This window comes from Harpia harpyja, chromosome 12 (genome assembly GCF_026419915.1).
Source record: "Harpia harpyja isolate bHarHar1 chromosome 12, bHarHar1 primary haplotype, whole genome shotgun sequence".
Lineage (NCBI taxonomy): Eukaryota > Metazoa > Chordata > Aves > Accipitriformes > Accipitridae > Harpia > Harpia harpyja.
The window spans coordinates 4,006,356-4,020,042 of NC_068951.1; the positions used below are offsets into that span (position 1 = coordinate 4,006,356).

The window sequence follows — 13,687 nt, forward strand, 5'->3', positions numbered from 1 at the left end:
ATGTGCTAAAAATCTGTTTTCCTCCATGGATACACTGCTTTTCATACTGGGTTCAAGACTCAGCCCTTCCACAGGGGGGAAACATGTCATGCTATATTTGATTAAGATAAATTGGAAAAACAAAAGCTTGCTTCTCATGGGAAACATCCTGCAAGCGTTGCCCCAGGCTGCGACTCATCTCATACTTATCTATGAAGTCATTACACCTCTCAAGAAAGTAACACCATGTTACAGCATCTTTTTTATCTTCAAGAGCCGTGGACAACTACCCACAAAGAAAACTGCTCTGTGATTAAGAGAGAAAAGCTTGATCTGGAGGTGGCTAGTAAATATGTCAATCTAGTCTGTCTGTCTGTGTTACAAGATTAAAATGTCTCGTGATTTTATACAACGTCTGGTATGCAGCGCTGACGGTAAAACAGGGCTCAGAATGAAGAAGGACCCTGTACCTAGAGCATCCTCAAGTGACACAAACATCCATCAAGCAGTCAGGACTAGTTTTAGCAGACCGTCATGGCATTTCAAGCGATGTATTAATTTTACAATCATGTGTCTGTTACCAAGTTTCTATTCCCACTTCAGTCAAGCCTTGCCCCACAGTGCAGAGCTGATGGAAATTCCAAACGATGAGCCACAAGCTCTGAATATGACTGAACAAGAACCACCGAGAGAGCAGGCACGTGGTACCACTGCATGCATAACAGGGCCACGTTGCTACTTTGAGGAGTAACATGAAAAGCAGATGTTTTGTAAGGCTGTGCCCACGCTACTTTCTATAGGAGCAAATAGACTCATGTCAGGGAAAGACACAATTGGAAGAATCCAAGTTTATGCTCTGGTGCTGACAGAAGACAAAAATAATCTGTCAGCATTCTCTCCTTGCCCTTCCCTAGCCACCCACTTATTATTTCTGAAGAATAAATCACAGCATCTATTCAAATTGACACTAGTAGTGATGACTGGCTTTAACGTCTCCAATTAGAGATCGTCTTGCACTGTTATCATTATTTCCAGCCTGTTTAAGGAAGCAGTGACATAAAAAGTATAAAGTTCAGGCTGTGCATAAAAAAAAAAAAAGAGCAGAAACTCCAAGGGAGCAAATGAGGAGAAAGCAGAACGTGACCTCCCAGCAGAGTTATGAGACATGGAACCAGTGACGAGGAAGTCAAGAGCAGATAACGAAAATAAGGCATCAGCATCTAAAAGGTAAAGTCCATCAACCTTCAAAAGGAAGAAAAGGGCGTACCTATCATCTTACTAACTCCTCAGCTTGGTGCAAGTTCAAATCACTATGGCTGGCCAAGACACTCAAATATAGCTTAAATACTAGTATGACATCAATATTTTGTGGACTTCTGAAAAGTTGGAGCAAGCTAATCCTGCACAGATGGAGGTGCTTCACATTAGCTGTTTATTGCCACAGTTCCAGCTTTAGATAAACCATCCAGACTCTGACGTACGCCACTTTCAGCAGCACTGGAGGCCATATATGGAACTTGCAGTCACACCATTTCGGGCTCTGACTCATGAGGTCCAGCAATTCATGGTGGGGCAATATGGGAGGTTATTGCTTCCAGCTGTTCCACCAGCCCCTACGCCAGAGGTTACCACCCTCGGAGCAGGGCAGCGGGACCAGCAGCGTTTGCTTGGCAGTTGCCAGGCTGGCACCAGAACTTAAACCACCATCAATTTCAACTCACGTTAATGCACCAGACTGGGGGCTTGGGGCTCAGACCGCAATCTCTCAGGCTGAGCTGCAGCAGGGATTGTTCTTCCACAGCACAATCTAAACCAGAGGCACCGGTTTTGTTCTCTGCAGGTATCTGTTGGTATCTGACATACACAACAATGGGTGCACTTCGAAAGACTAAGACTCCAAATGAACATATTTCTCCTTGAACATACCATTTTTCATCTCAGGTTTTTTTAAATGCAAGCAAGCCACCAGAAGATTTAAGAAACATCCAGGTAACACAACTAATCTGGCAGCAGTGTCCAGTTTAATTCATTGGACACTTCCAGTTCATCAGTGCACTAATATCAACGCTGCAGTTTCAAGCAGAACAGAGCCCATGCAAGCTATAAGCAGGAGTTGCCATCAAGAGATGGTTGGCAAAAGTGATTTTTTTTTTTTTTTTTTAAGTTATATGTTGATTCAAGTATTCCAGGATGTTTCAGTTCATTGTAAAAAGCTTAGGACAGCTGGAGGAAGTAGGTTGAAAGGCATGAAGGAAACAAATGAGAGAGTAAGAGTCACAAACAACCCTCACACAAACAGGATCCATTTCAACTTACTTTAGAATTAATTTCTGTCTTCTGCACCCACCCTGTATTTTTCTTTCAACTACCTTAACAAGTCAATAGCAGTAATCTGAGCACAGATATTAGACAGAACCGTTTATTTCATTTGTTTTAGGCTTTCAGGTTGACATGTGAATTGAAGAACAGTGTGGACTGGAAATGAACACCTCGCTTAACAAAAATAATTCAGCACTGGGAAGGGGAGCACTGCTGCACCCTCCCACCTGGCTGAGGCAGCTCAGCCTTTGTTTCTCACTTTTTCCTTTACACACAGAACCCATAGTTTTCTGGGTTACTCACACTAGTTTTGAAGGATCCACATGGAAAGAGCAAAACTTCTCCCGAAGTTGACAATCACTACGAAAATACTCCTTTACTAAAGTCACAAGTAAATAAATGGAGAAAAAAATGAGACTAAGTTCTGTGGATTTCCAAATTATTCTGTCTACTTCATAAAAGTGGAGTAAGCCCTGTTTTGGAAGCTTCTTGTTTTAGAACCACTCTAATAATTTTATCATGAGTCTCTTTACAAACTCAGCTCCTGGAACCAGTTAACTAAAAGGAATCAAGTTTGATTAAAAAGTCTTCAGTAGTCCTGGCAGGAAAAGGTGTTTTTTATTTGTGGTTGGTTTTTTTTTTAATTATTTACACCAACCACCTCCTCTTTTTTTTTTTTTTTAAAGCTAATGGGCTTATTATTGCACAAGGTATCTGGATTTTAAATCTTCAGATTCTAACCTATACAAATTCAGATAGGGCCAAAACACAGCTCATGTCAGCTGCAAAGCACCACACTTTCAGGAGGCCAGAATGTGACCCCACACCAAAGCCAAACTCCGGTACCAATTCAGAACAAAAGCAGGACATTGAACCCTCAAACCCAGATAAACTCAAACCAGCTCTCTGAAGCCAGCACTGTCAATAAGGACACTGTCTTTCCAATTCACTTCTCTTTAAAGGCAGTTTTCTGTTCTTTTTTCATGGCCTGAAATTATTGCTGTCCTCTCTTCCACTCTGCTACAGAACACCCTGGTAAGAATCAAGTGACAAACCCACGTATTACAGTTCTGAAAAAATTCGAACTCTTGTGTGACCTCCGCACACAAAACATTCCTATTGTACCTCACGTTTCCTGTTTGTGCTAGTCCGCAACCCGGCCACCAGCAAAAACCTTTTCAGCAGTTGCTCCACTTGGCTCTATCAGCGAGCAAGCAGAGATCCATATTTAAGAAACAAAAAACACAAACAAATGCAAACAGCCAAAAGCTCGCTCTGCACTTCTGACCTGAAGGAATTCGCTTCCATTCATCCCCCACCATTACAGATTATAACAGACCATACACAGAAGGGACATTTATCACCCGCTTCCCGCGCAAGGCTTTTTGATAGGCATTAACTCTAAGCTGATTTTGTTTGCCTCGGCCGCATCTTTTGCAATCCATTTGCCAGAGCTGAAGTGAAACCAAATCACGAGGCAGAGCATTGGGTGAAGATGGCAATGGTGGCGCGGTCCCAACCACGCACTCCACCTAGCGTCTCCTGCTCCGCCAGAGCCCGCTGCCCACCGGCCCTCCGGCAGCTCATTCATTTCATTTTGCAGCAGCAAACAGACCTCTCCAAGATGTACAAACGCAAGAAATTCCTGATGAGTTACCCTCAGTCATCTTCTTTTGGTAATTAGGTGATTCATGCCATTTGTATTTTAATATACCACCAACAGAAGAGAAAACATCTCAGGACCAAGAAGAAAAATTGCGTGCTGCTAAAAACAGTATTTAGAGTCGTTATTCATAATAGTTTTATTTCCTACAGAGCCACATCACAATTACTATTTTTAAAGTGTTGTTTTTAAAGAATTGTGAAAAACCTTTAATAGACTTTGGGAAAATAAGCCAGCAGACTTGTTTTGAAAGTGTCAGAATAAAAAAGACTCTTGGAAGAGTGGCCTGCTTCCCTATTTCTTTGTTGAAGATCTGTTCTGTGCCAGCCCTTATCTCAGTGCCAATCTGCAGCACGAGAATTGTTTCCCGAAAAGCCATGTCAAATTTTACATTTAGTGCCAGCTACAACTAAGGAAGCAGCATTAAACTAGGAACTAACAACACAGCAGACAATGTACAGACCCTTTATAACATAGAGAAAGTTCTTGAATCACAGAAATAACAATAAAAAGCCCATTATCAAACTAACAAAATTGACCTCTCCCTCCTACACCAAGACGTATGCAGCAAGAATATTCTAGTGACCAACAAAATCCAAATCAGATGTGAACCAGGAGCAGTAACATCCCCCCCACGCACACACTGAGACTGCTTTAGACTCTAAAATCTACCTTAAGCAAACTGTTTCCAAGTAATCTCTTCTCAGCTAACCCCAGGATCTCTCCTGGCACTTGAATTCATGCCGCTGCAAAAAGCGGCTGGGGAGAGATGCTCTGAAGAATCCAGACAAATGATAGTTTTCAACACTGGAAAAACAGCTAACCAGGCCAGGGAAAGCAAACATCCAGAGTCATTCATACACTGCATCTATTGCATAACTACTTCTATGATTTGCCCAGCTAACAGGCTGTGCTTATGAACGGTTTGATATGAAAATAGTTGTATGCAGTAAATGGAAGGCTATATTTAAAGAAAGATGCACCTGTGTCACAGCTGAAGAAATTCAGGCACACTGTCTGAACAGGTGCCTACATGCCATCAATTCCTACCCGTTGGCCCTTAATGGCAGAGATAATACTGCAAGCATCAACAAGAGCTCAGCAGCACATGGGTGGGCCCAAGAGCATTGTTCTCTAAGCATGTAATTGCATTCCCAACAATCTCACTGTACACACAGATTTAAAATGAGCAATTAATTATAAGCAATTTTAAAACACTTACTGAGTCTATTCTCTATTGCCAGCAAACCCAGGCACTAAAGCAGAAGAGGATTTGCTGCTTTGTAACTTTTATTTCTTTGAATCAATAGAAGAGTAAGTTTTGTCACAATGAAGAAATGTAATTAAAGTATAGGGAACATGAAAACTAGATATACAGTAATGTAAAAGTTAATATAGCGAGTTCCCCACTTAACCTATCGTATTTCTACTTTTAGAGGCAACTACTGCACAACTAACAAAGCAAATTAGTTTAAAACTCCTCCTTTTGAAAGCTGGAGCTCCTAATTGCATTGTTTCCAGATGGGTGAAATCCAGAATAGTATTCTGAAACAATTTACCCTTAGAAGTTGTACCAACAGCCTTAAGTTAGTACTCCGTGTTCCCTTTCACACAAGGTGCAGACTCAAACTGAGGAGACATTAAGGAGTGTATTACTACATTGATAGCATGTTATGTACAGATATTGCTGATATAGCTGTACTGACAAGAATATTAACAGTTCAGGTACTTAAGATGGCAACACACTGTTAGGGCAATAAACTTCCGTTTTTACACTCCCAGTGCCATCTAGTGGCTACAGAGCCACACATATTCCACCAAATTATGAACCATTCAGTGTTCAGACAAGCCTTCGGTGCCCAGAAAGTGCAATTGTCCTAAATTTACAGTCCATGCTAACCACTAAAGCTTGCACAGGAGAAAAGAGAAAAATTAATACTTGCTTCTCCTTCTTCCTACACTCACTGCCTTTATGGAATTCCCTCAATGTAATGGAAACATGCTTATCTGCCTTACATATTTAAAGCAAACAAGTATTTCTCCTGTATTGTTACACATTAGATGCTGCTGGTATAGTTTTATTACATTTTATTCTATAACCACCTTCTAATTATTCAGTGAAATCTATTTTGTCTGGTTTTTTCCCCTAACAAAGTTACGTGAAACCTTGCCTCTTACATTCCAAATAAATATCTTCGCTAACAATATTAAACTAAATTTCTTTTCCTAGGTGGTGCACCTCCCTACAATCTTTGCAAAGCTGTTCACCTCCTATACACCCACCACAAATTATATTAATAAGCCAATAGAGAAGTTATATTTTGTATATATGGTTCTTTAAAGTCAGCTCAGGTCATGGCCTTAATACATCCACTAGGTTCACATACCCCACAGGAAAACGTAAGTTATATGTTATGAAATTTAATTTGTGTTCTATTAAAGTAATTTAGAACTATTTAAACATCTGGATTTTTAAATACAGAGTAAAAGAAAGGTCAATTCATTCCACCTTCTTAGAGGAAAAAAGAAGTGGTGCTGTCTTATGAAGACTTCTTTATGTGACAAAATCATCTTGCAGTGGCCTAGGGTATAAAATGACAGCACTCTTGCTGCCCTGTGTCAGATCAATGTACAGTAAAGAAACACTACCCACTTTCAAATACAGTTTAGAAATGGTGGATAATGTTTCTCATTTACTGGATTTCTGACACATGTAAAAAATTAAGAATAGGAACTGCACAATAAGCTCTCCAAAGTGCTTCAAAGAGGATGTCTAAATACATGAAATCTTTGGTCAGAGGGAATCTTAAGTTGACTCTCACTGGTTGATAGCCTAATAAAACATAGAAAAAGCACAACAAGATTAAAATCTATCATTTAAACTGTCTCCTGCTTGCTGATTTAAATCATGACCAATGATTTCTGCAGCAAACTTGGAATTGCTATACTTTCCCTTCCTCCCTCTGTCCTGCTGAATAGCTGGTGATCCCATCCTGCTGCATTTTTACTCCCACCGTAGGTTGGCAGAGAACCCAAAGTGAGCTGAGTTTGTGAGCCTGACTCCACCTCATGCATCACTCGATGCTGGTTTGCCTCTCCAGCGAGACAGAGCACCTCAGTTCAGGACTGATGATTTTGATGGATTCTGCCTCTGTCCAGCCCGTGTGTCTTACTGTCCCTAAGCTATTAACAGCATCGTCTCTGCAAGTCAGAAAGACCTGTACATTGTCAATTCACTGCTAAGCGCTATCCAGTGTTACATAAAAATGTTTAGATGCTGTGTTCATTGGCTTTACTGAATTTCCATTTCCAATCATTTAGACCGACAGTAATATTTTTGTCTAGAAGGCCGTGCATGCATAAGCTTGTTTCTGTTTAGCAATAGTTTCCTTTCTCTGCACTTTCTGCCTCCACAGTCTTTAGGAGAGAAGCTACACTAAGAGTAAGTCTAAGACTACTGCAAATGCAGCCCATACAGATGCCGTTCGATCTAACAGGCATTGCCCTGCTGTGTGGAAAAGCACGAGTTTCTTGTTTCTTGTAGTGTTTTCTGTGTTATTGTTAATGATTAAAGCAGTTCTGAAAGTAAACATCTGTAATTGTTCCAAATACAAGATGACATTTGTTGCATAAACTGGTTTTAATTATTTTGTGGCCACGAATCCTTTTCTTAAATACAGGACAGTGGTTTCATAAACAAGGAACTAATCCAATGGCCAAAAGCAAAACACACCCAAACGTTTCCCTAACTTTCCTAGCTAAGTTGAGATAAACAACATCATACAAATTTTCAGAACAGGCATTATTTTATCTTTGTAGACAAACATTTTTCTTGCTATTATTTTCAAAGCAAAATTAATAGACTGAACTTTAATATAGCTGCCTATTTCGGTGGTTTCAGCTAGAAAAATGATCATTTTAAGCTACTAAGAAAAAGAGTATGCTGAAAAATTTTAAATGGGAACATTTGAGCTGCACACACTAGAAAATATTTCATTTAAATTAGGAAATTAGAGGATAGACCTTGCAGATGTTGACTCATTGTTTCAAAGTGAGGATTAACAGCAGGCTAATATCTACAGTTCAACAAACATAGCATACAAACTACAAAACAAGGTTATACAGTATAAAACATGAATAGCATTCACTAGTGCCCAGAAGCATTACACTAAGCATTTCTTTTCCTTCAGAAGTACTTAACATTTAGGACTTACAGAATATTCTTTATTCACATATATAAAAATGTGCAACAATTAAAATACTCGATTCAGAAAGAATATGGTATGGAAATGTCCTTACCAAATAGAGCAGAAAGGTGTGGAGACCTGTTCCTAGTCCAACAGAGGACAGAATGCCTAATCCTACCCAGTAGGCACACCAGAAGAACTTTTTCTCCATATACCGCACATACTGGAAAGTCACAAAAGAGAAAAAAAACAAGAATGGTGATATCTCCTAGGGGAGAAAGTTAAAGCTACAGACTACCACAGACAGTTATCTGGATTACAACAACCGAAATAGAATCCTAGATACTTCTATTTGCAATTTATTACAATTACAGCACAAACATGTACAGAAAATAGCGCACTTTCAAAAGAAAAGCCCACGCGCCTTAGAATCAGCAAGTCTCCAAGGAGATAGATGAAAAATTCAGGTTCAGTAGTAGGGGGTTGAAATCCAGAACAGGCGTACTAGGTGTGAACAGTGAGCAGCAAGCCCTGGACAGTGTCTACTGGAGCCCAAGCAGTGAGCAGACAGCTCAGGGAATTGCCTGAACAGATTAAATAAAGGAGTAGAATTAGCTGCACTCTCCGTTAGTCTGTTGAATGTTTTATCTTGGACCAGTGAGTAACCAGGTTTGTTACTTTTAAGAAAAGATTAAAATGTTGGTTGTGTGTTACACGCATAAATGAGGGGATATGGGAAAGTCTGGACATAAGAAGTCCAGTTGGGTACACTGGAGAAACAGGAAGCAATATCTCCCTCTAACTGCCATGAAAGCAACACTAAGAGGATGAGCCAGGCCATCAACTTGTCTGTACCACAGCCCCAAGAAGAGGTGCCATTTTATACCATCCATGGACCAACAGCACCAAGATGTTTACCAGGCTTCACTCTGCCAGAGTGTAAAAAGGTCCTGAAAATGCCAAGTGAAAACCGCAAGTATGCTTTACTATTTTGAGTATGCTTTTGAAAAAAAGTGGCTCATATTCACGTATATGTAGACGGTGCACAGAGATAGGTAGAGGCACTACCAGGACAGGTACTTTAGGGAAGGAGCTCTGGAGGAAGAGGGATGGACAGATACCTGCTGGCACACTCAGCTGAGACCACCTGTAACAGGAGCTCCAAGCACTGGCTCACCGCTGCAGGTCACGCTCGCCTCGCCAGTCCCAGAGGCACAGGTTTGTTCCCAGCAGGCTCAAGGAAACCTTGAGCAGGATCACTCTGCCAAGCCTTGGCACAGCAGAGGCCCAGCAGCCCGCTCAGAAGGGCCATGCGCCTCGACACCAGTCTGCAAGAGCCATCTAGTAGCAAATGTTGAGTTCATCAAGCTCTGGCCTTCATGCTGACAAGGCCACCAACGAGGGCAGTTTTTAATGAAGCAGGTATTTGTCCATCAGGAATGGGCCACCAATTTACCATCTACCAACTTGGTCTGCGTGTAAGTGCTTAGGTCTCAGCCATGGGATTGAGCGAGCAAGAATGCAATGAGCTGAAGCAACTAATTTCACTGCATTTCAAGACCCATCCTAGGAAGCCAGGACTCCTTTTCCAGATCTGCATGTCCCTCAGGCAGCCAGTGACACAGCATAGCAGTATGGGTGTAAGCAAGTTCTCTGAAACTGGGAACCTGCTGATTTCAGAGTCAGAGCGCTAAGATGATTCTGTTGCACAAGGAAATGCTCTGCAGGCTTTAAAAGGGCTGTCCGCCCTTAGGGAAAATCTGAAACTCAAAGAGAAATGGGGAGGGGAAAGGTGTAGACACCACCATCACCTTATGCTTAAGCAATGGCTTACACTTCAAGTGACGCAAAAGCATAAGTCTTCACGTACCCAAAGCACAAAAAAGTTTTTAAACAACCATTTGAAAACAATTGGGGTATGAGAAGCATCGCAGAAACAGATTTGAGCATGAAACCATTTTATGTCTAGATACATGCTATCCTAGCTGTTCAGGAGACCCTTCCATAGAAACAGAAGAAACATTCCTTGGGAACCACAAAGTTCTATCGTGACTCAGTTTAACATTATATCTCAAGAGCTCACAGCACTATTGAAAGCTTGTTAACAGCAGATGTGAAGGAGTGCTGCAGCATTGGAGGTGTGCTTATTCAGGAACAGATGGGAAGTGGAACACCTACAGATACAACAGAATAGATCAAATGATACAGCTGATCATTCCCCATCTCTAAAACGTAACTCATCCACACACAGAGAGCAGTCATGACATGAATGAACAAATATCCTTAGCGAGTAGGAGTTCAAAAGATACATTACAATTTCACGAAGACCCCATTCAATCCCAGTACGTCTACTTTAGCACAGGGAAAGGAACTATCAGTCACTAAAGAAAGTAACTTGAAAACCTCGTACCTGTTGATGTGTTCCTTCAATGTAATACGTAGCTGTAAGCACTGCAAGCGTCAGTAAAAAAGACACCAAGATACTTCGCCGATGCCACAATCTTAAAAGACAAATGGCAATTAGGGTTTTTCATAATTTAGCATGCATTTCAAAGTAACTTAGTTATCCCTGTAGACTTGGTCTGCATGGATGTAGTCAGCAAGGACAATGGCAGCTGAAAAGTTTACTATTATAAAAGCATAAACCTCCCAATAAAATATCTGGGAAGCCTTCATTCTTTATGAAAAAAATCTCCACTTCACTGTCAAGTGAGATCAAAGTTCAGCCATGCATTTTTTTTTTTTAAATAAAGAAAAACAAAGTGACTGTCTGAAAACAAACACAATCTGAAAACAAATATTCAGCTTCTGCAGCCAAGACAGTCTCAAACACAGGACCATTAACAACATCCATGGTTAAGGAAAGTGCAAAGCAGGCACTGCGCTGGCCCTGGGCAAGGGACAAGCTGTGGGTGGAATACAGAAGGGCTAATTTCAAACTGTGTGCTGGTGGGTAGAACCACAGTGACAGTAAGAGGAACAAATCTTTACACTATTTTGGTTCCCCTGATCTATTGAAATTAGTATCTCTCGTAACAGCTCAAAGTTTAATAAAGACATTTTAGCTAATTATGAAGTGTTAGGAAGCTACTACAGTAAGGGGAGAAAAGTGTTTTCCTGTGTAACCCGATACCAAATTACTTCTGGGCCTGTTTAGTTTTACATACACACTCTGCTTGATGTGTATGTGGCCACATACAGTGGATGAGCAAATACATTTATTATTTTCTGGGAAACACTATTATACTGTCACCTAATGCTATAAAAAAGCAAGTGCTAGCATCACTTAAAAATCTCAGACATGAAATAGCAAACTATGAACGTAACTTATCTATTTAGACAGACAGAAAAAGAAATGAGAAGTGTAATACACAAATGTTTCATATTAAACAAGCTGAAAAAAAGTCAGTCTAACTTCCCTTTAATTTTAAAATAATTTGTGCTGCTTATGTTAGTGTGACAATTGCGTTTTCAAGTGACTGTCATCATTTAAATCACAATTTACTCAAGTGGAACACAGGAGATCATTAAGAGTCAATCTGAGGTCTCAACTTAATAGCTTGTAACAGTCAGTATTATTTTCTGTAAAGATATTGTCATGCCAGTGCTAGACAACATAAATGTGCTGCACAACAGAGGACGCGAGTGCTATCTGTAACAGAATTTGATGTCTGGGAAGCCAGGTAATAGCTTAAAATAAGACCTCAAATGTTATTTCTGCTGGGTTTAAATGCTTGGAGGTTGTCAGAAATGGCTAATGTAAGACCCGATAAAACAGTTCTCAAAGAAACAACTCCTAATGATAGCTAAAAGAATGCACATAGTAAAATAAGTAGGTTTGGGGGTTAGATTGGGGGGGGGGGGGGGTGTAAAAGGGGATTAAGACTACACTACGTAAACCTCATATTCTTCATACAAATCATTTCAGAAGATCAAAACAGAAAACAGAAGTTTCTCTCAGTGGATCTTATGTGTCAGCACCTCAAACCTAGCCCAGAAGGGTCAATCAACACAGCCCATTATCACCAATCTCGGCTCACTCTGCAAAGGAGCAGTCCAACAACCAGAATCACCCAAGGTGATATTAGATCCTGTCTTCTGACTGGGAAAATTATTATAAACTTGATCCCAAACACAAGAGATTCCAGTTACCAACACAAGCACTAGCATGGCTGCTACTCTTGGCTTTTTCTGTTGCCAATTTTACTCATTTGCCTTTTAGCACTCTTAAACCCTCTCAAGCCTAGTGCGTTAAGAAATAGCTATGCGTTTCAGCATTAGTAGGGGATGTTAGGACTGCTACTCACAAATTTTCTAACCGGAATAAAAGTCCGTTTTATCCAGTGTGTAAATAATGCTTAGGGAAAGTGCTTTAACAAATCCTTTCCTGCTGTGAAAGGGACCACATAGCTTAGAAGCAAAGTCCTCTTTGCAGCATCATAAACATCACTGCAAGTTCCACGTAATCCTGAACCTTGCCCTAGCTGAGCTATTTGAAGATCATTCAGCGATACTAACACATACATTAATAGATCAGTACTTAACACTGCAGTCATAAGTACAGTATCTCTTGCCTTAAGGATCCCTAAACACTGTCCCACTCCTTCAAATTGGAATATTCAACTCTTCAGAAAGGTAGTGTGCAATTTTCTTCCACTGACAAAATATAAAAAAAATATACAAAAATAAATATGTTTTCTGGAAGAAGAATTTTAAAGTTGTGAATCATCAGGGAAAGCGAGATGTCAGAATGACCTACTGAATCAGAGCATGGGTTTCCCCAGAACGCTTAGTAGAAGTTAAAGAAATGATCTTTACTTTATGGTCCATTCCTTCAAGTTTATTAGAGTTTCCAGGAAAAAATACTGCAAGGTAACAAGCGGTTGTCTCCACAGTAAAATATTCAACCTCTCTTCTCGGTCCCTTCGCTTCCGTTCACTCAACAAAGAGGAATCTGCAAATGAAAAGCAACAGAAATGTAAAAGTACGGGGTGACAGTTCAGATTCTATCCTACCCAAACAGATACCGACTTTTTTTTTTTTTTTTTTTTTTTTTTGCTTTGTTAGGAAGTTAATGTGAGCTCCCAGTCGTCTTTTCTACTCATCACATCAGAAATCAGGTGACCTCCAGCCAAGGAAATAAGGTGGCTTTTTTCCTCCATGTAGCTGGCAACCATTCAAGAATCTAATTGGCCCAGGGTGCAAAAAAGTCTGGCATATCTATTAGCTTTTATGCAAGGTACTGCCCTACTAGTTACAAATCAGCTATTACATTAGGTCAAACGCGACTCTATCACCCACTACAGAGACCACGTTTCACTTTGAACTTCTGAATTTGGTTCTCTTCCAAAGCTATTCTCAGACTTCTCCAATCGAACTAGATTGAATTACATGTGCTCTTTATACACTTCAGTCACCGTGTAACTGGATAATAGCATCTATCCGCCCAGTCGGGATCCTCAGGCTATGGCAAGCCTTGCCACGCTGTTCAGCTTGTCCAAAATGAGCCCAGCAGACAGGAAGTGCTCCCATGAAAAGG

At 40.5% G+C, this 13,687-nt stretch overlaps 1 protein-coding gene across 3 annotated transcripts in view; it reads right to left on the reverse strand.

Annotated features, from left to right (window-relative positions):
• VMP1 (vacuole membrane protein 1) overlaps positions 1–13,687 on the reverse strand; it is a 71,571-nt gene that overhangs the window by 46,708 nt on the left and 11,176 nt on the right. For 2 of the 3 annotated variants that reach the window (XM_052803377.1, XM_052803378.1), the window contains 3 exons: positions 12,967–13,102; positions 10,559–10,649; positions 8,261–8,371 (listed from right to left, as the gene is read on the reverse strand). In XM_052803377.1, coding sequence (XP_052659337.1) covers positions 8,261–8,371; positions 10,559–10,649; positions 12,967–13,102 — 338 coding nt within the window. Of the gene's footprint in view, positions 1–1,221; positions 1,244–8,260; positions 8,372–10,558; positions 10,650–12,966; positions 13,103–13,687 lie in introns of those variants that run through there. The other variant, XM_052803379.1, reaches the window with a different exon arrangement.